The following is a 22806-nucleotide window of genomic DNA, read 5'->3' on the forward strand; positions in this document are numbered from 1 at the left end:
AATCTATACCTTTTTTAAAGCATGCAAATGAATTAATCTCTCATCTTGTATTTTTATTCATTGACCTACTTACCTAATCTGGAATAACAAATGGGTCCATTTTTAAGAAGCTGACAACAGGCTTGCTTTTGTTTTTGTTAGGTTATACATTCAAACAAAGATGGAGACAGAGGTGAGACATAAGGTGAAATCATGGATGGTATTTTAATGCAGGTTTAATTGTTACGATATTTCTTTTGACATATCCAGCAAAAAACATGAATAAAAAAGAATATACTATTCCAAGCAGTATTGCTGTTTTGTTTGTTTTGTTTAAATTTTTCTAGTAGGTACTTCCAATATTTATATTTACAGCAGTCACAGCATTACTAACCTTGCCACTGTTATTGCCAAATTAGAAATCTAGACTGACTTCCTTTACCCTCAAATCCTGCAAACCCTTACCTGACATATGCACCATTTGCAATGATAATAGCCACAACCTTCAGGTAGTTCACGGGGAGAGTTTTCTTTCTTTTATGAATTCAGACAAGATGTTTGATGTATAATTTGAGTCTTTTGCTTACAAGTCATGATTTGTACACTAAAGGCTCTAACATTAATTTATACATATTCTAAAATATCTTTAGATACGATGTTCTACCTTCTAACTTGTTCACTGAACTCATTTGCGAACAAATGTGAATCCTCATGAATCTTTATGTGGTGAGCAAACCAGTTGGGATGATGTGTAACTGGCGCATGAGCCAAGCAGAGTGGCATGTTTCATGGTTCCATGGTGTTAGTATGTTCCAGTGTTTGTGTATTTATAGAGAAGACACATTAGAATATTGTTTCTCTAAGAGACATCTGTCATTTGCCACAGCTACTTCCACCTGCTTTGCAAGTTGTGAAGGCCCTATGACATCTTTCTGAAATCAAAGCAGGAAGTTAATAGGCTTAAAATAAAAGCAGCCTTGATCTATTTAAGTTGATATTGGTAATATTGAATCTAGAGTAAGTTGCATCATTTAGAGAAAGAAAAATAATTCTCTTTTGTGACCTGGCATCAGTATATTTTAGCAGCATGAAGGCAGTACTTGCTTGTTGACATGTGTTTGCGAAGAGGTAAGACAAACATCTGCTTTCTATCAAAAGCTTTTGCAAGCCTGTTTTTTTTGCTCCCAACTAGCTGAAAGGAGCGACCATCAGTTCAGAGATGAGAACTCCTAGAATACCAAAATGGCTGAATGGGTTGAAATGAAATTGAAAATGAACTTCTAAAGATGTAGGGAGAGTTAGGATCAAATGTTAATTAACTCCACAGTTTTAAGCTCAAAGGCCACTCAGAACTAATCTCTTAATAGTAGTCAGATCTGCTGAAGAGATTAGTTCAAGGAGTCTATGGCCCATAATACCTCTGCTCAGTAAATCACACCACATACGCTACTCTCAGCCTCATATCTCTGGCTTCATGAGCATCTCCTAAAGCAAGCTCTAATGGAGCAAAATCATGGATGGTGGTTATCAAGTTAACTAAACATTATACATTCAAATTCTGGTAAACTCAGGTCTAAATGAGATGCTCAAACTATAAAACGCTTTCATGCAAAATCTTGGAAAAACTAACGTGCTTTTGAACATACAAGGACACTTCCTTAATTGCTGTTTTAATAAACTTAGATTTACAAAAAATATATTGCAGAAGAGAGTAATTTAGGTAATAATTTCCCCCTTTTTTTTTTTTTTCAGATCTAACTTTTTAGCGGGATGTATGAAATAATTACTGTCTTACCTACAGCAGTCAGAGTGCTCTCAGTTCGGAGAAGCAGGGATGATTAATGATGTGTGAGCCAAGCTAACCACTGCAGGTAAGCGATGCACGACAAGAAAGACATTTTTGCCATTTAGGGCAGTGAAACTTAAAAGATTTCACAACAGTCTAAGCAAACACTATATTATATATATAACACAGTTTTGAATAAGACTTTTGTCAACTTTGTCACTGCATTTTCTCAAAAGAAGAACACCTTTGTTGCATCACCATCCATGGTTGATGTAACTGTAAAATGCAAACGTGACACAGTATAAGAATCCTCACTATGGCATTCACTCAAACCACAAAGAAACTGTTAAGGTTTTGGCTGTTTTAAAGACTAAAAAATATTTCTTGTTGTGGCCCTCTTCTAAGCAGCAGTTAGATTGGCTCGAACTTTAGAAATCTTACCTGATTCTACAAGCTGAGAGTGCACTGACCTCCACTTACAACAGGTAAGGCACTGACAGTTCATTTTAAACAAACTGGTTTATAGTCCCTATGATGTATTGTTGGTTGTTGGATTAAAGAGTAAGGATAAGAAATGAGAGTGAAGCTAGACACACTTCTAATTAACTAAAATGAAAGTAGAATTTTTACAACTAATTGCAACTGCTACAAGCATAAACTCAAAGATTCCCATATACACTTTTCATTTTCTTCTAAATAACTCTCACAGTAATTTTCGTTTTGAAACAAATTTCTATATGAAATCTGAATGATTACAATCTGAGGTTTCTTTTTTCTTATATCTTCTCAGTCTTTGATCAAACACCAAATTTACACCATATTGCATTTTGAAACTACTGCATACTTTCTGGAAACTCCATAAAGACTTATCGCATCACTTAAGTTTTCAGGAATGTATAATTGATTCCACTAAACGTAGAGTGAACATCATAATGCTTGCAAGCAGTGGCATTTTTTTGAAGCAGTTGTTAGTGCATCTCCATATGGAGCCACATTTAGACATGAAAAACAGATGTATATATGCCTGCTTATGTATTTCTGTTTCAACCTCATACCAATCCAATTTAGCAGTAGTGGGATGCAATTACAGCATTTTACATTTTAATATAAACAATCACTCTATTGAAATATGTTATAACATGGGTCTGTGAACAATGCACTATAGGCAATAAATCAAACCATGAAAAAATTGCATTTTATATTTAATCTAATATGAACTCTACCTTAATAATATAAATGATATCTTTCTCTAATTTAATTGGCACTAGCTTGGTGCATACTGCTAATATAATTCTGAATTTCCATATTTAATGATGCATGCTTTTCATGGTGAATTTTACTTAGAAAATGTCGTCTTTAATGAACCTTAGAAAAACCTCTAATAGGCCTAATCTGAGAAAATGTAACTTCTTTATTCAAAAGGTTCTGGGACCAATTTTGCTGAATGCAGTACTTAAAATCCAGTTGTTTAAGTCTTGGGGAAGCAAATGTATTTATTAGTAAAGGTAGAATGAGCAAATAGATTGTAATCTAAACAGCAACACTGCAGCGGCCTCTGTATTTAGGTTCACATGATATCATAATTCCTGAAAGAAGATGAAGGTATGGATATGCAACCTCCATTTTATCATTAAAGAATAGTCAGAAACCACATTACCTTGGAGCAAACTAGCTTCTATGGATTCACTAAATGTTAAATTAAAAAGCAGGGAAGTTGTAAAACTAGCCTTGAGCATATTTCTTGAAATCAATAAAAAATAGTATGATGCAAAGTAGTTATTCAAATAGCTACTTGATTCTAATCATTTGATTAACTCAGGCAACACGATTTTTCAAAATTTAGATTGCCAAGTAAAAATGCCATCTCTATGTTTTTGGACATATGTGGCATTGATATATAAAATCCAGATCAAGACAAGAAATTTTTAGAGAAAGGTGCTCAGTGAAGCTCTACACTGGTTGAGTGGACAAATATGCTCTTCTGGGATACCGGCTGCACATTGTGCTTGAACTAAACTAGTGCTGTTATGTCTCTTCTCTTCTTTTCCTGCCATATGTTTAAATGAAACCACACATGAACATTCCCGGTTGCATCCACAAGAGTCATACTTGCTGCTTATCACGAGTGCTGATATTCTTTACTTGCAGCAGTGGGCAAGCACTGTGTTTCAGAGGTGTTTGCAGTGTTGAAAATCTGGGAGGGCCTATGACCATGAGATACATACACTGAGCACAAGCTGAGGTGGAAGATGGGAATGAAGAACTCTGCTGAGAAAATGAGAATAAATGGATGTCAATTTCCATGTGGAATTGGTAACCAATGATCCATTAAGCCAGCCTTTCCACAACAGACAGACAAAAGAGCCTGAATTAGAAGTGCCTGACATTTCAGTTAATTGCACTAACCATGTCAGCTCACAGTAGCAGCAAACAGGATTCTCTTCCACTCGCCACGATATAAAAGGCATATACACATTCAATAAGTGACGCAAAATATTACCCCAAATTTACATTTGTTTTTTAAAAATGTGCACTACTAAAACAACGATAAAAAACAAAAAGTAGAAACAAACATCTGTTTCCGGCTGGTGAGAAAAGAGTCAAGCGTCCCCTACTTACTCTTTAAGAAATAAAGAGAAGGCAAAAGCACTCACCTTACTGTCATGAAAGCAAAGGGTTTATTCATGTTTGAAATTACACAACTACCACAAGGAAGACTTTTCTGTCCAGGGTGTAGTCTGGTTAGAAAGTAACACTAAACATCTTTAATACATTAGAATCACTGCCACAAATCATTTGTCATGACTTTTCAGTTTCAGAATCACATACAATAGAAAAGAGAGAAAAGAAGTCTTGAACCCTGTTGAACAGAGCTGGAAATTTACAGTTCTGAATACTGAAACCTCTATGCATTACAGTTTTATAGTGTTTTTTTTTTCCTTTTTTTGAATGATTTAGTAACAAGATGAGCAACATTCAAAATGTTTTTTTTTTTTTCTCAGTATTTACAACAGTTTTACTGTTTCGTGTTTATTTATCGACAATATTCATCGCACCCCCTCATAAAAGCCACATACCAACAACATCTTCATTCCCCTTCCCAGTCTATTTTCCATGGTATCCATTTTGTAATCATTTGATTTTTTTTTAAATTGTTTTTGTCATTTTACGTTGCACTGCAGCAACATCATTTTATTAAAAGATTAAAATATACATTAGATTACATAGAGAATGGAAAGTTTACAGTGTTCCGAGATGTAATCAAAATAACTACATAAAAACATTAAATAAGGGCCAAAGAAACTATGGTGGTGATATTGTTTAGAGGTAGTAAGTGAGCACTCTAAGCTACAGAAATGTTGTAAATGACTGCTTTCTATGAATGAGGTAATAAAGCTGTTTATTGATTGGTGGGATGTATAATTACTCTTAAGCTATATTATATACAAATTTTCCTGCGTAATGGGGCCGACTCCTGTGTGCCATAACAGAATGATCAACTGTGTGTGTCTGTTTGTGTATGGTTGGGTGGTTGATTCCATAAGCAGTACAAAAAAGCAATGTTTACATATGTACAACAAAACATCAAATGATAAAATATGGAATAGTGTCATGTTATAGTCAAGCAATTAATTACAGAGTTTGAAAAGTCATTTCCTTGTACTGATGTATACAGCTGTAAGGCAAAAATAAATCTTGAAAGTAACGACAAAGCTGCCATTGAGCTGTCAGCAGTAGCATTGTTGAGTTGTGGAACAAGATTGCGAGCACGTTATGAGTCAAAGAAACAGCTGTGTTAATTGTAAGAACTGAACCAATTATCAAAATGGAGATTAGCAATCAAATCGAGAATCAAACAAAGGGGTATTTGAATTGACATAAAATGTCATCCAGTATTTAGAGCTGAGCGTCGATAATTATCCTGAAAGTAACATCTGAGGGTTACAATATTTGTACATGTCTATGTGTTACCCCTACAACAAACAAATAAAAGCAAGGTGATTACACTTGATTTAAGCAGAGAGAAAAAAACCCTAAGCCACCAGGAAACACTTGGTGTTCATAATGGAGGATGTCATTTGCATGTGCGCAGCATGGTCGTGGAAAATTTCAAGGTACAGGAAAACCAATCCATTGGGAAAAATGTAATTCTTTTTATAACCTCTGCCGTTCAGCAAGTTAAAAGTCCATGTCCAGCTTGAGGCGGAAATGCATTTATAGCGGATCAATTCGAGGTATCGGAGTGCACACTGCCAGGTCCTTCTGTTGGAGAAATTACAGAAGACGGAGTTGTTGCATCTTGCCATCCTCCATTAGCCTAGGACACAAATGGGAAAGGCTGAGATTACAACCACACTCTGCAATATGAACCTGGTAAACTCTAGACACAATAAAAATGGAAAGGAAACGACAAAAAAAAGAGAAAGCCGAAACAATGGTTGCACGAAAGTGTCAACTGGTATTAAACTGCTGCAGATACAATGATGCCATATGATTACTCCAGTCTTTGCAATACAGTGGCATCAGCAAAGAGACTCATAGCAACAAATTTGTTCTGTGTCTGGACCAATGGGAACAGTCCCTGAAATCAGTGTCTAAGCAGATTTCAGCAGCAACCGACAGCTTGTCGCTACATATTCTCCTGTCAGTCAAGAGGAGGGAGGGCTCGACCGGGTGAGGTGGAGAGAGCTGAGTGAAAGTGACAAGGCAGAGCCTCTCCAGGAGAGCCAGTCTTAGCCAGCCTGACCATGCTTTGCTTCAGGCATGACCTAGCCTTTACTGGATCCCTCTACGTCACCGCCCACAAAGCTAAAGGTTAGTCTGTGCAAATATATCTATAAGACATTGGCTGGGTTGTTGCTAAAAAAAATAAGAGTCATAGTTGTTCTTTGCCATATTTCATCACTGTATCACTCTAATTTCCTTTTTTTTTTACGTGTTACTGTTATTCTGTAGTGTCAGTTAATGTACCAGCTCTCTAAAGTAGAGCTGATACTGAGCTTTGGTGAGCCAGTACACACAGGTCGACACTGCACATGGAAGTGAGAAACCTTGTGAGAAAGTGAAAAACACTTGATCCTGCTAGGAGCTGACATGTCTAAAGAGCTTACAGCAGTAAGGCCACAGCAAAGCCAAAATGACACCGAAGGCACAGCATGCTGGAAACAACTGCCCCCATTTGTTTACATAAAACACACAGATTTAGTTTCATAGAAATCTTTTTGTAATTCTAAGGTATCTGTAAATGTAATATTATGTTATGATGGTTAAGATCTAAATCATATTAGACTGTAAATATGTGTGCATTTTACCCAACAGGCATAAGGTAACAATAAAAAGAGAACAGCTCTGATAGAGTGCAGACATAGAGCTGTCGAATACTGTTTCTCTCTCATTCTCTCCCTCAGCCTTCATCCTCCCTCATCACCAAAATTAATCTTTACTCTGATAGCTTCAGATTATGTGCTGCTTTACAAAAAGGCGCCATATCAAACCTCATCAGGGAAGATGGAATTCATGTCTGAAAAAGGCTGCAGGCGATCGCATGTTCATATTTTATCGTGAAGCTAAGTCTATGGAAAATTCTGTGAAGCATTGCAAAACAGCACAAATGCAACAGACATGGTGGAGTAAAAGCTTCCTTTTTAAATCTTAGTTATGGTGTGAGTCAAACAAAGCAAAAATGGTAATCTTATTTCTCACATTAAATTGATATCAGTTAATGAAGTGACAATATTGCACGGTATACTGTACATGGAAAACACTTTTGGAGACTAGGTAAAAACTCCAGGAAACTAATATTTTGTACTATGTCATTAAATAGAATGAAAATATAAACAAGCAACATATTTCTTATGATAAATACAGAAGCTAACAATTTTAACAGTCTTCATGTGCAACTTATAAAGCCTCTACTTACATTTAAACCATGTGGACTATACATGGTGTTCCTCCCCAGAGCATCATTGTATCCTGCCGTCTGACTGATAACATGGCGCAGGGTATCCACCTGAAGGGACAGACAAGGTGGACAAGCTGGTCAGCTGGGTGTCTCGCAGCTGTCCAAAACTAACTGTAAACATGCTCAGTGAAGCAAAAGATGCTAACAAGTGTGAAATCAAAAAGAGAGACTGAGACAGCAAATGTACTAACCAGGTACCACAACTACTTGACTCGATAATGAAACAAAGAAAAGCTACTAATGTCACAAGCATGCTCAGATCTAATTTATTTTCATAGTGGCAACGAACTGATTAACAAAAGATGACAGCATAAGAGAAAATAATAACACATACATTATGGCTGTTTTAAATGAGATTTAATTTTTCTATCTTTATCATAAACAGGCATAGATTTTTGGTAGAGTGTGTTGGTTGTGTAGCAGCATTAAACTCACAAGATGGAAGACAGAGACAGCAAACAATAACAAGATGAGACAGGAAGACAGCAATACAGAGTACAGAAATAAAAGGGGAAAACATAGTACCATAAACCCAATACCAACCCAAGAGCTCAAGTCAAAGCCAAATGCATTCAACACAATGTTTGTAACCAGCTAATTGCTTTGTAGCATGATAGCAGTGGGGTGGGATTATATTTTGGCTGCCAAAATATTCCATCCAAAGCGAAATAGTCAGTACACACTTCAGTCAGTCGGATGTTGTCGGAGGCCTCACTTGGTAATTTGAACTGCCCTCGCATGAGCAGCGTGTTTTTTTTTATTTTCTATTTTTTTGGTTTCATGTGCTTCAGACTGCACTGTGGATGGCTCAGTACACAGGCAAGACAAGGACAGCTCTCTGCACTGATTGTCAGGAACTGTCCCTGATTGTTGATCCTACCTGTGACTGTACATTGGCTCCGACTTGTGCCCCTTGGTAAGAATCCCCATTCAGACTCTGCATGCTCAAGAACATGTCCCCAGAGTTTGGGAGGCTAAAAGAATCTGAAGAACCTGGAAAGGGAAGATGTAAGTAGCTGAATACATGAGAGGGCTATAAAAGGAAAGCAGAGACACACGAACCCACGCAGAAGTAACACAGACACACAGCACGCACATGTCTGCGAAAACAGACCCAACTCAAGCAGACAAGCACACAGAAGAAAGACTCCCACAGAGCAAGCAAATATGAAAGGGAAGGAAGCGAAGCAAGGGACCAAACAGAAGAAGACGATATGCAGATCTTTTTACGAATGGAGTGAACACAAATGGAATGAGAATCACATGACACAAAGGGACCAGTTCTACATGTGGTTGGTTGCTTAAGCTCCCAATAGTTCCACATCACCTACTTCCAATATAAAATTGTCAGGGAGGTATCACATGGTAAATGACAAGGACAATAAGAAGCTTATGAAAAGACCAGTACCAGTAAACATGTTGCTTAAAAGAGAGTTTTTGCTCTCTGCAGAATCCAGCTGAAACTCTTCATCTTTCATCTGGAATCCTGGGTGCAAGAAAAAGGGACCACTTCATAAGCTTACCACATCCCGACGCAGGTAAACCTAATCCATTCTCAGCAATACATCACTAATTACACTGGACTAAACATGATCTTTTAGCCTTTAAGCTTTTATACTTTTCAATAGAAACAGCATATGATGCCATTTTTACAGTTGGCAAAATGCTCCCAGCAATTACACCATATTTTGCAAAAAAATCAGTGGGATTACAAACCATTACATTACAAATGACAGGAAGTTGACAGAAAATCAGGGGAAAACAAATCCCATGGCAAGATTCTGAATTTCCTTCTTTTTATTTATTTCCCAAAAATACATGTGTTCTCGGTTCACAAGTCAGGAACGCACTCTTTATGCATGAGTTTGCTTGGCACCGACTGTCTTATAGACAGGAGACACTGTGATCCCCAAGCTGGGAGCAGAGCCTGTCACTCTTGCCAGTGTGAATGGTGCATGAGAGAGTGAGGCAGGCAGGCAGCAGGTTAAGGACTGAGGTAGAGGGCAGATCTTTTATTATTTGTCTATGTGCTGGAGTGCCTACCGGAGTTAGGAGTGGTAGGGGAGTTGGCCTGGCTGTTCTGCACTGCAGCGGCTGCAGCGTGTGCTGCATTTACAGCAGTCTTGGCGGCATACAGGTTGGCTTCTTCCTGAAACTTGCCAATGTTTTTCTTGTACCGGATCCTTTTGTTGCCAAACCAGTTGGAAACCTGTGTGGGAGAGCAGAAGGAGGAGGAGCAGAGGAGTCAGACGTCAAGCAGTCACAGCACCGTGCACTGAGCAGTGTGATTGTTTCAAGATGTCATGTTTGGGTCCATCAAGTACCCAATTCCCAGCCCCTGCAGTAATGTCCGCCGGGTACACAAGCTAATTAAGCCATAATCAGGAGCCACTTGTGTCTTCTCATGGATGGGAGCATGACATGCTCTCAGATCTGTCTCCTGACAAAACTAAAACACAAGAGGCTCCTACTGTATTGTGCAGACGTTAAAGTCAGTGTATTGTTTTTCCTGTATCAGTACTGGTTGTAAAAGGTTACAAATTTTGACATTTCTCCTTCATATTTAATCCCCTAAAGAATGCTCACTGATTCCACATCAGTGACTATATGTGTGACACCTCATGCAAATGCGATTTCTTGAATGATTAAATATCATCAAGCAAAGTAAAAAATAAGATGTTTAGCTTACATAAGGCAACATGTCAAATTTAGCATAAACTTTGCACAGATTTGTTTAATGTTGATATTTGACAATAATTATTATTCAAGCATGCACAAGACTCCATAATCAAACATAATGTTTCTCTTAATTAATCATACTTTAATTCAGAAAATAACAAAACAATACATCAATGAAACATTTGTGTATGTGTGAAGGTGCGTGTGTGTGTGTGTGTGTGTGTGTCTGAGTGCATGACTGATGATGTGGAGTGCAGCTTCTGTTAGAACTATTCAAAATAAGTGTTAAAGGTAAAGACCTTGTGTTAAAGGGTAAAGCCATGTGAACAGATTATTGGGGCAGCGAGGGTAAACTGATGCATACTAAAGATCGAGATGTATTTTTAATGGGAGAAAAAAGGACCTCTAATGGCACAAGGAAGAATTGAGATTAAATAAATATTTAAAAAGTGAGTGGAGTCAGATTTAGAAATGTTTATTTTTTTGCTGAAATTATGATGTCCACCATCGGGCACTGAAAAGTTGTGTGCAGAATGAACCTTATGTGTGAATGCTGGCTCTGCAATAACAGTGGAATAATAATGAGATGATGCTTGTTTTTAATGGTCCTATAAATTAGAGTGTCTTGTCGCTGTGCTGCAGCCCCCCTCTCAGACCTTGCAGCCCACGGCTGGACCAGCCAAAGAGCAGCTGCCCCTAATGACGCTTTATTTAATTTCCACCCATGTGCTTAAATTTTAATATCCCCAGCAGCCCGCCAATGCTGTGGTGTAAAAACTGACTGGATTTGCAGGACATCAGATCATTTCTATCCTGCACGTCTCTGTGCTCTAAATCTTTAATATCTAGGCAATTAAAATTAATGACCATTCAGGCAAGGCCCACTGTTGGCAGGGTTTCCTTGACATCAATTGTTTGATGGGTTTACCTAGAGGTTAAACTAACAAGCAAGGTTTAATTGGAAGCAATGAAAGCCCTGGCCATCATCCTTTTTACTTAACCTGCTTATAGTGGATTGTAGGGCTAAACACGGTGCAATATTCTCGCTCATTTAGACAGCTCACAATGTGCCCACAAACCCCTGAAAATCATAGAAAATGTTTTTTAATGCTGATCAGTCTGTTTAATTTAACAAATCTTGATACAGTGTATTAAACAGATCTACATTTACGAAAATGAAGACATATTTATACCATTAAGGGTGACTTTATAGACACGGACTATACATTAGTTTACCACAGATCATTACTTTCAGCAATAGAGCATAATGCAAGCAAATTCTGAAGTAAAATGTGACTGATTATTTAATTAAATATTAAGAGTTTTAAATTATATTTTTGTTACATTTTCATTTCTGTTTTACCATATAGTGTGTTATGATTTTATTCTAAAGCTACACTGTGTTACAAGCCTGGATGTCATTACATCTTCAAAACATCACTCCACACCTCTTTCCTACACACACACACACACACACACACACACACACACGTTTTTCTCCCCTGTCCACTGAACTCTGGCGTCAGTGATTCTCAGGTTCAGCTAAATATTGAACAATTGCACGGCACTGGAAGGTGTGCAGCACAACCTCATCTACAGAACTAATTCCCCTCTGTCTCGTGGCAGGCCATGCATTCAATTGACTCCTATGTTGGTGAGAACCTGGCTGTGAGACTGCATTGCCTGATATCAGCTGCATCAAAGGCACTGACTGTATAATGACCATGCAGACCCCTTGCAAAGACACGATGCCACTGCTTTCATTAATGCCCATGAGGCAGGCCAAAGCTGTAGATAATAATTCAAACCATTTCAGCATATTTAAGGTCAATACAACTCTCTGGTCAATATGTGGCAAATCATGATCATTTCTGAGATAAATTAAATCATTAAGAAACATTGAAGTGTCCCTCAGAACAACAACAAAAAAAAAATATATATATATATATAAATATATATATATATATATATATATATATATATATTGAAAATCCAAGGTTATCTTTTATCGAGCCAGGATTAAATATTAAAAAGTGAATAGGTTCCAAATTATATCAGATTATATCAAATGTTGCCTCTGAAGTATCTGACACAAACAACAACCATCTAATGCCATGCCTTTGTTGCAATGCACATGCAAAGTGACAAAGGAAATACGATGGAGTCCTGCATTTAAAGACCTACTTAGGAAATATTATCAATGTGAAGCCATCACTGTACTTGAAATATTTGCTAAAAAGAGGCAGGACTGAGTAATAAAATGGGACACATGAAACAGGGATATTAATGCACACATTCAGAATTTTGTTAGTACAAGGTTATCATTGCAGTATATTCAGAGGGCTTTAAATGAATAAAAGAAACACTGCTTCTGAGCTGCAAGAATCTGGGTTTACTCTAAGAGAAGAGGCCTGTGTGTCACATGCATTTTAAATTATCTCTGCCAAAAGGATGCAGGGTCTTTCATCAGTGATGATGCATCGAGAAAAGCTGCAGAGTGATATTGGCATACCATTCACAACGGATGGCGTTTACTTAATGAACTACGTGTGCAATCAACAAAGCACCGCTAAAAGAATACGGGGGTGTTTGAAAAATGACTTTGCCGTGCCCTCAAAGTGACCACAGAGAGCTGTTTGTGACTGAAAGGTTGAGCCACTGTGAAGGATGACATACTTATGTTGCACCTGGCATTATGTCAAGCTTCAGACTTTGTTACTCACGTAAAATGAGTCAGAATAAGTCAATAAGAACGTCTGCCATGGCCACCACTTATCGAGGAGTATGCCACTAATGGGGCCTGAGATGAGTTCAAGTGAAATTTTAAAAGCCCTCTAATTTCAGCATAGACTGAACGGTTCTCATGGGAACAAATCTGTGGCCTTGTTTTGGGAGACACTTGAAACACAGACAGGACCTCAGCTTGTTGAGGCCGGTGGTCATTTCTTTAAGCAATGTAAAACACGATGTCATCACGATGTGGGAGAGCAGTAAATAAACTCAGAGCACTGACTGAGGATTCTAAAGACCACACAATTATTCAACGCTCTACAACACACAAGAATAATAAAAAATGTGGTGAATAATAGCTAAAAATCAAAATTACATGTCACACATTTGTACACACATAATATGGTGATAACATGGGTATAGTGTAAAAATATGAGTCAATCAAAAATAGGCTGTGGTCTTGTGTGACTTACAGGTGGGATGTAAATGCTGAATACTGTCATCCACTCATTTTTAAAAGTAAATTCAAGCTTCACATACTGTATTCTAGCATTAGCATTGATCCAGTGGTGTGAGGGAGAGGGAGGGGAGGGGGGTTCTGTGCAGTGGAAAACTGTAAACCTATTACATACATAAACAAAGGAGGTACAGAGAAAATGAAAACAGTGGATCAGGAGAAGTTATGACATACCTGTGATACTGTGATGGTGCTTCCCACCCCCTGAAGGCAAAAAAGAATGGGCTTTTACAGTATCTGACTCTTCATGACTACACTCAATATTCCCCTCATCACCCCCTCCACACACAGACAAAACACTGCAGATTATTGTATAGATTCATGTTTCTATGATATTGTGTCTCATGAGGACAACCATAGAACAATAGAGGATAGTAGTCACAATCATAACAGAAAAAAATAGAGCACAGGATAATAATACTTTGGATGTGGGGGTAAGGTGTGAGAGATATTGCCTTCAGGTTTACTCAACGAGGAGGCTATGATATATAAAAAGTGGGAAAGTCACATCTGTATGTGTGAAATATAAATAAATTAGCCGACTCCTGCAAGGTCACTGAAGAGCAAACATACAGATAAATACCCAGTATCATCCGGTGTTTGGAAGCACCAGCCTTTAAATGCTTTTCTTAAAGTAATGGATGATACCATTTTTTTTCCCCAGCTTATGACCTGAATGACTGACCCGGCAGTAGAGAGAGCACACATGGTGGATGGGAATGAGAGGGAAAAATGTCAGGGGACCCAGCGTAAGGGCAGCTAAGGAAGGACAGCATAGTGCTTTGATTGAGGCTAAGATGATGTAGGCTTCCCTTCCCTGTGGCCCTGCTCTGACTGACTGGGACCTGCCTTGACTGAAGCATCATTAGGCAGTCACAATGTCAAGGTTAGCAGAGGACATTGTGTCTTGGTGGTGTGTCCTACTGTAACGATCCCTCTAGGCTTTAGCCTTCCCCACCTTGATTACCCACCAGTTACTGTTAGATGAGCAAAACCCACCTGGGAAACGGTGATGCTGCACTTCTTGGCCAGCTCCTCTTTAGCCTCCTCACTTGGGTATGGGTTGCTGAGGTGCGAGTAGAAGTATTCGTTCAAAATTTCTGTCGCCTGCTTGCTGAAGTTTCTCCTTTTCCGTCTGAGTGGGGAACAAAACGAGAGAAGGGCCAAGCAAACCTATTAGTGAGATCGACATTAACTCGTCCATTTGGATTGCACAAATTGCACAATCAATCTCACACATAAATGGTGGAAATAATGAGGAATGGGTTCTAAGGGCCTTCAGGAGCATATTATCATGTCCTGCTCCAAGTGAAAAAACTCTGACCAATAAACTGATATACACAAGCTCGCACAAACAAATGCGCACAGTCTCAAAACACATACAATGTTTAATTTGGTCTGTTGGTCTCCAATCTCCAGTCCAAGCGTGTAATGTGTAGAGTTTAGAGCACCGGATGGGTGGGCTTCATGATGGAGCGCAAGGCCCAGTCGGAATGCATCTCGGTACATTATAGAAATCATGGCATGCACAGTTGAGCATTGTTCCTGAAGTGCCACAGCCCCGGGGATCTCCAGCAGAAACAAGGAAACTCTAACTAGATCTGGGTCCCCTACCCTCCCAAGGGCACTACTTATCATGTTGTTGAGCATTTGCTTATTTTGCCTTGTTTACTGCGCTTCTCACAGGCAGCGAGCAGCAAATGTGCTTCCGCTTGGCTGGTTTGGCCGGAGCTTGTGCCGCTCTCAGCATAGCTCCACACTGCATCGTACTGTTAGTGATTAGATTAATCCACAACACCTGCTGATGACCTTCCCTCCACCCATTACACATGACTCGGTCCCCATTTCATTTGGTCTTAACTGCTCTCAGGTGTGAGAGCATGGTTGTCTTGAAAATGGATAACGCATGGAACATGGACATAATTAAAATCATGCATCTCGGCGGTGCTCAAACTGTGTGGTGTGCCAGAAAAGCGAAAGTAACTTCAGACATGCACAAAGTCTAAAACTAACCGTGCCCACTGAGCTTACTTATATGGGTCATACAGAAGCAATAGAAGTTTCTAAATACCTATTGCACTCACAAGTATACACTAAACACACAATCCACTGACCTGGCATCAAGGAATCTGGAGCGCAGGATCATGACAGCCTCACAGGTGCTTTGCTTCAGTTGCATCTGGATGGAGCTGAATTTGCGGTGGATTATTCCCACCATGCGCTCAATCTCCTTTGGCGAGATGGGTCGCGTGCGAGACTGTTCTCTCAGCAAGTTCATCACATGGGTAGTGAACTCGTTACATGCCTGTAAAGAAACAGAGTGGCATAAAACGGCCAAAGTCAGCTGGCAAAAATTCACAACGGGGGGGTTTTTAGAACTTAAAGATTTTTTTTTGATGTTGTTTTGATTTTTGATTCATCAAATTAGTTATTTACGAACTGGTGCTCAAAGCTTAAGCAAAGTGCTTTGTTTGCATGCAACTTTGATAACATAATAGGTGAAGTCATCTTTGAATAAATGCGGATTTGCAGTTTGGCTTGGCCATAATGCAGAGTGAATTTAAACAGCTTTTCGTTAAACCAGTAGTTCATACATGATTAATTAGAATAACTCATTTACGTAGTGCACACTTTAGCTCATTACTCTGAGTAAAATTCGTTAAGTATTTACATTTAGATAATTAAAACCTGGAAACACCCTTAAGAAAGATGCATTTACTCCAGGCGAAGCGTTGTGTGCCCTCACGCCTCCTTTTGGAGAGCACAAAGTAAATTAGTCTAATTTAGCTCAATGGCTTGCTGAGGCATCACTGTTACACCTTCTATTTTCGCCCATAATGTCTCTGTGTCTAATGGCAGGCTCAAAGTGCTAAGTGAAGGAGCTGATCATACTTTCATTTAACACAGATGACGAGGGAACTCCTTTGGATCTCCATAATAAACTACAACACAGTGAATAACACAGCAATTTATTTTCTGAGCTGATTTTGTTACATCATATCTACAGTGTTCTCAGTAAAACAATGTCCATTTCGTATTCATATGTTAATGTAGACCTTGCAATACTGAAAAAGAACATATGCTATCCTTTTTTAGAAGTACAGAAAAACAACCTTGAGAGTTGCAAAGATATGTCCTTACCTGTTCATATTTCTCTAGCTCTGTGTGGTAGATCTGTCTGATCTGGGTGAGTTTGGCTCTGTAGTCGGAATGTTCGATAGAATTGTCGGCCGCCCCGCCCGAGGCCGCGGCTGCAGCTGCAGCAGCAGCGGATCCGCCGCCTTTCTCCGGTCCTGCAACTCCCTCTGCCAGCAGCATGTTGTCTAAACGCATGAGCTGGGGGTCTGGTGGGTCCTCCTCTTGGGCACCACGGATGCTGAGACCTGCAGCAGCACATGAACGGGGAAATGTTTTTTCAGCTGATGACATTCAGTGACATGATAAGACTGGAACATTTGCTTAAGAAGAAAAGTAGAAAAAAACAGAACAAATTTGTGCCATATTGTGATTTTTTTCCTTGCAGGTATGAATTGTGGGCCTCCCGTATATGTGCTGTGTTCCTGTCGCCCATGTCGATGCCTGTTGTCTTTTATTTACACACTGCGCTGCACACTGTGTGTATGGGAAGGCTGACATGACAGCAACATCTATAAACTGACAAATGCTCAATGGTGAAGTGGCACTTCTACCCTGTGAAAGGATGCTAAACAGAAAACTATACCTCCAGTGAGTGTCTCATGTCTTTCACACGCTTAACGCTGGGAACTCAAAGTTATCACAGTTTTCCTCACTATGATCAGTTTGATCATTTTTGAATCTCCTATTATTTTATTTTCCTGATTTTACATACTTTAGGATGTAATAAAAAATGGTGGAAAAAAATCTTCACACAGCAAGATGAGTGCAGAGTCATTTCTATGCAAAGGGCTTATTCATGAATTCTGATTTTGTTCTCAGGTCCTGCTATTTATTTTCACTGATTTTCAGTCTCGCCAGCCTGTCGGCATGTTGTAATCACACAGCAGATAGCATATAAGTACACCTGGATGCATAAGCAATGCATCCACAATGCCAGGCTTTCCAGAGAGTAAACACACGTAAAAACACTGCAGGTCAAAATTACAGCAAAAACAAGCAAGAGCAATCCAGTCTAGTAAGTGGATAAAAATGTGACTCAATGGGCAGTAAATACTGAGTGGCTACTCGAACATTATGATTACCAGAGTTGTTTCAATTCAATAATCCCTCCCGCAATTCAGGGATTTTCAACAGCTCATTACAGCTTCATTAAGATAGGGCCAGCCTCTGGTTTCTAAATAAGAAGATTAGTGGCTCTATTGTGTCAGCCAGTAGGCATGCAATCAGAGAAGCCCTTTTACTATGCTTTGACCGTCTGACCCTGCTCACCATCAACAGGAGTAAATACTAGAGGAAAAAACAACTCTTTTCCTCTTTATATTTTTTTTTATAAAGACAGTCGTGAGTTTAAAGGAAAATATTATGGCCACTTCTCTGATGTTTTCATCTCTGTTGGTGTTTTGTTTGTCCGCAGGGCCACTGAAACACAAATTTGCCTCTATTTATGGATCGGCTGGCTTTGAGTCTTTTAGGTGTAATGGTGTGAGAGGAGTGGATGAATGTGGCTATTTGTGTTGGAGACACTGAGATGCTGGACAAGGCTCCATCAGGCTCACAGAGCCAAGCCATCCGAGTGGACAATATGCCGCTGCTCCACTAACCCTCAACCACATCACGGTGCATTTGAACAACTCCACCCAAAGCTATCGCTCTGGACAGACTCCATTGTTTCCATTCCAGTTTGTGTGGCATAAAACAAAATGGCACATGATTCAAATGTTGATTGACCAGATGCCTGGCTACATATTTCCACATAGCCTAATAGCTGGTGGTTTATCTGCCACAACAGTTCATATTTGCCTAATTTGCTATTTACTCCCACTCTCTGATTCAACACAGGCTCAGCAGGCCGCACTTTCCTTTGTGCTGCGGGTGGTGGTAAGTAGGTAGGCACGTTTTTCATGTCAGGTATATTAAATATAACTCTGGGACGCAGCGTACATTTCCACTCCAAACCCAGTTGTCACTTTCACTCCACTCAGTCTGAATCCAGGGGAAATGCAGCTGAGGGAATTTACAGGGCTTTTCAGCTAAATGGGCATAAATCACTGGTTTCATTCAAACTAAATAATCACAGACCATAAAGAGCCACTTGTCTCTTACCATATATTACCACAACGTTCCCGTGCGCAATACTGTGGCCATTCACAGCAAAGGAAAACAGAGCGAGACATTACAAAGTGACATGTAATCCTGTTAGTTCACTGACATGTGGAGTGGCCGTGACATTTTTATCATACATGTCCATTTCTATTTGGGAAATCAGCAGGATAAAAATGATTACTCCACTGCTCCAAGAAGCAGACGGCCCTGCAGGAGTCCACCAGGGTGTGTTTGTGCCACAGCAGCTCAGGTTGGCCATTCATAACACGTGTTTAGGAGGGATGGTGCATCTGTCTCAAGCAAAATAAATACAGAAAAAATAAGAATCAAAAAAACGAAGCCATATCTCTGTCTCGCTGTCTCTCTCTGTGCACCTTTGTTGGGAGAGCTAAAGATTTAGGATTTACTGCTTAAGCTTAGCATCATCACACAACTTCCACAATATAAGCTCGAGCGAGATAATATCTTTAATTTGCTGTGCGGTTGACAAATCTGTATAGTAAGTTGAAACTCCACAGTCACATTCTAGCATTGCAATGCTGGTTTTCCTGCTCAAATCTTTATCCTGTTTTTGTCTGATGATATAGGTATTAAAACAAGTTTGGGCACCCGACTTTAGCTCTAATCCACCTCCACAGTCAAAGTGGGATTAATCTCAGTGCAAAGGGAGAGTACGAAAGTCATGTCACCTTGGTAAACCCGAGCAATGCAAACTTAAGAATGGAAAATCTACACGTTTCAGTTATTTCACATAGACCTGATGATTATGCAGTCTCACTTTGATTACCAGAACACATTAAATGACATAAAAGAGAATAGCTAAATCAGAAACTGCACTAATAATAATGTCACAATTGCCCTCATTTGTCATTCAACAATACAGGCGGGTAGCTGGAAAAATCACTTGCATATACAGTACGATTGTTCCTCATTTCTCTTCTATGGCTGAGACAAAAGGGGACAATGTGATTAATCTGTGCCTATCAGTCAGGGGCAGTTCATCTTTTCACTTCTTACAGGTTTCACAACTGCTATCAAATCTTGGCAAGGAGCAATTTGACAGATACAGACAAAGCAGTCCTTTCCTCTTATATATCCCCTCCCCTGTTCCCTGTTTATAATCATTTCCGGTTCATGGCTGCTGTCTCGTACATCATTCCCTGCTTGAAGCCCTGACAGTGATCTGAGCACTGCCTCGGGCTACTCTCCGTTCCTCCCACCTCTTTTCCCCTTGTGCCCTCTTTTATTCTGTGGGCTTAGCTGACCTTTGGCCCGCTGCTTGTTTACTCTCATCACTGAAGTGTGAGCAGGAGAGCCATAAAGGCAGAGCCCTGCTGGGTTAATGTGGCCTGCTGAAAAGGGAAGGGGTGGCTCAGGGCTTCTCCACCTCAGTTTGCTGCACCGACTGCACTGTCAAGCCACAAGATGATACATTGAAAGAGGGGCCCTTCTTACAAACAAGAGATTTTTCTGTCCAAATACCTTGATGCTTCTTGTTTGGAGTTTTTTGCCTTTGCGTATTAATGCATGTTTCTTCCACAACTGTTTCCAAAACAGCCCGTTCATTATAAATAACCCTGACCTCCTGCAGCACCTCGCTTACCCAGTGCCTTCAATGAACAGCTCCAAGCACACATCGACAGTCTGTTCATCTAATTGCATCGATCCGCTAAGGTCTCCAAAAGCTAACTAATCGAAACAGAATTTATTTTCTGTCAATATTTGCAAAGGTCATCTCTCTTAAAGCTGTGGACTAGACTAGTGTGAGGATGGAAGCATCTCAGAGGAGGAAGAGAAGGAGGAAAACTATGGCATCTCGCCTGTTACTGAGGCTTGTCCAAGGTGAGCTTTAATTCGAGCTTGGCACTCAGGATTCAAGGCTTCTAATCCACCGTGTTATTAAAAACCCCTGCCAAAGCAACACACCAGAGACTACAGAGGGCTTAGAGTATCCATTTCACAAAGAGGCCAGTGTCACTGCAGCCGCGTTCCCCGTCTCCTTTGACTTCATATCATCTCCTTTGTCGTGGCGCCTGGATCAGTAACCTTCAGCTGCAGAAGCTGAGAGCTGGATCAAATTACCATTAAAAATCTTTTGTTCTGACAAATGAAACATAAGGATCCTCTTTCATCGATGTTCTTAAAGACTTTTTTTTTTAAGGTTGGCCTACATCCACATGGCACAAAGAATCTGAGAGAATGCCTGCAGGCACTTTCTAGCATGTACAGTAATTAACATGCCATTAACACATTAATACACATTAACTATTCCCAATGTTAATGGCAGAGTAATTACCATACCTGATACTGCACTGTGGGGAAGCCAAAGCACTTTGCCACTTTGTGTTTCACTTTCTTTGTTGAGTGAGCTGAAAAGAATAATTTGGGGAGATGGCTCAGTCTGCTTTCCTTCACAGAGAAATTAGCAGTGTCCATCCGTGAGTCTGGAATGTTGCATTGTTTGCTTTGTGCTTTCCCACAAATGATCTATCTGTTGTGATTTTACTAAATCCAGAAGTAAAGCTCCTGGTGTAAACCACTAAGGACTGGTTTTAGAGAGATGAAGTTGAAACAATAAAGGGGACAAAGAGTCTTGCAGTGATTAAATGCTGTATAAAAGAAGGCACAGAATGGACTCCAAACTGGGGAATCCCTGTCTGGAATGATGATGTATTTCCTCCCAGTGCAGTGAGTGATAAGCTAATCAGCTGCACTGACAGTGAAGTGTTTCAGCCCCCCAGTGCTGGGTCAAGACTTCTCCCATCATACACCAGCAGCACACACTAAACAGACAGCGCAGCGAGGTGGTGGTGAGGACTGACAAAAAAAGTGGCTCCGGTCAGAAAAGAAGATCTCTGTCAGTTCAGGTAGCCTTTGTCCCTCGATGAAGATGATGAGGCACTCCTCCACCCACTAAGGAGGAGGTTGTGACAGCAACGGGGGGTTGAGGGGTGTGAAGCATGGAGGAGGAGGGCTTGCCACTCTCGACCCACGACTCCAAGACATGCAGGGAGTGGGGGTGGGAAAAGACAACCCAAACAAACATCTTGAAGACATTTTGCCAGGCACACCAAAATTAATCACTGTCCCACGGTGGCACTGACATTTGTGGGAAGTGACACACAACATGACAGACTAGAAGGAAAGGATGAAAGGAGACTCAGAGAGGGTGGGAGGGCCGGGTAAACAAGAGCCACTGTCACTCGCTGTGATCATGTGTGTGTGATGTGTGCATTTGTGTGTCTATTTGCAAATGTGTGAGAGTGCCCACTTTGTTTTCAAAAAGTGGGCACTCAAAAACTCAGTGTGGGCAAATGGCCAAGTAGTGTAGTGATGGCTGACCAGACCTGGCTGTGGCGACCGCACGCAGCGGTCGGGGAGACTGGCCAAATGAGTGGACAGGACCTCCGCTACAGATCAGCACACTGACTGACCCTACAGGACATATACAGCATGGGGCTCCATCATAGGGCTCACATAGTTCTCATGGTCTAATAGTCACAGAAAGAGCCAAAAAACACAAAAACACTTGTGTTTTTCAGGCAGATATCCCACACATTCGATGAGCATGAAGCAAAACATGCTCAATGTTTTTGTCAGAGAATATCTGAATCCCCGCTTATTGCATCTCATGTTTCAATATTTCATTTTATCCCTCTTATATTGAATTAGCATGTTTTGCTTATTTCTTTTCTTCAGTTTCATTTTACATTTCATGTATTGATGGCCTTTAGCTGCTAGCCTCAATTTGCTGCAAAGGTAGGCTGATTTGTTATTCAGACCCCAAGCAAATAATGCAAATGTGGCACTGAAAGCCACTTATGAAATACCCAAAGGCAACTAATCACTCGCCTCATTCCAGCCTTTCTGCAGCCTCCTAATTAGAAGCTGGAGATTGCATGAAACCAGGTC

The 22806-nt window shown here is 40.0% G+C and overlaps 1 protein-coding gene across 5 annotated transcripts in view; it reads right to left on the bottom strand.

The window, feature by feature from the left end:
• Nucleotides 1-4420: 4420 nt before the first annotated feature.
• pbx3b (pre-B-cell leukemia homeobox 3b) overlaps nt 4421-22806 on the bottom strand; it is a 55449-nt gene continuing 37063 nt past the window's right edge. Inside the window, exons 3-11 of one of the 5 annotated variants that reach the window (XM_075468514.1) lie at nt 16795-17036; nt 15768-15958; nt 14653-14788; nt 13828-13857; nt 9771-9936; nt 9136-9213; nt 8608-8720; nt 7686-7775; nt 4421-6083 (exon numbers count right to left, since the gene is read on the bottom strand). In XM_075468514.1, coding sequence (XP_075324629.1) covers nt 5991-6083; nt 7686-7775; nt 8608-8720; nt 9136-9213; nt 9771-9936; nt 13828-13857; nt 14653-14788; nt 15768-15958; nt 16795-17036 — 1139 coding nt within the window. In that variant the 3' untranslated portion in view covers nt 4421-5990. The remainder of the gene's footprint in view (nt 6084-7685; nt 7776-8607; nt 8721-9135; nt 9214-9770; nt 9937-13827; nt 13858-14652; nt 14789-15767; nt 15959-16794; nt 17037-22806) is intronic. The other 4 variants (XM_075468515.1, XM_075468516.1, XM_075468517.1 and 1 more) reach the window with 4 other exon arrangements.

This window comes from Odontesthes bonariensis, chromosome 6 (genome assembly GCF_027942865.1).
Source record: "Odontesthes bonariensis isolate fOdoBon6 chromosome 6, fOdoBon6.hap1, whole genome shotgun sequence".
NCBI lineage: Eukaryota > Metazoa > Chordata > Actinopteri > Atheriniformes > Atherinopsidae > Odontesthes > Odontesthes bonariensis.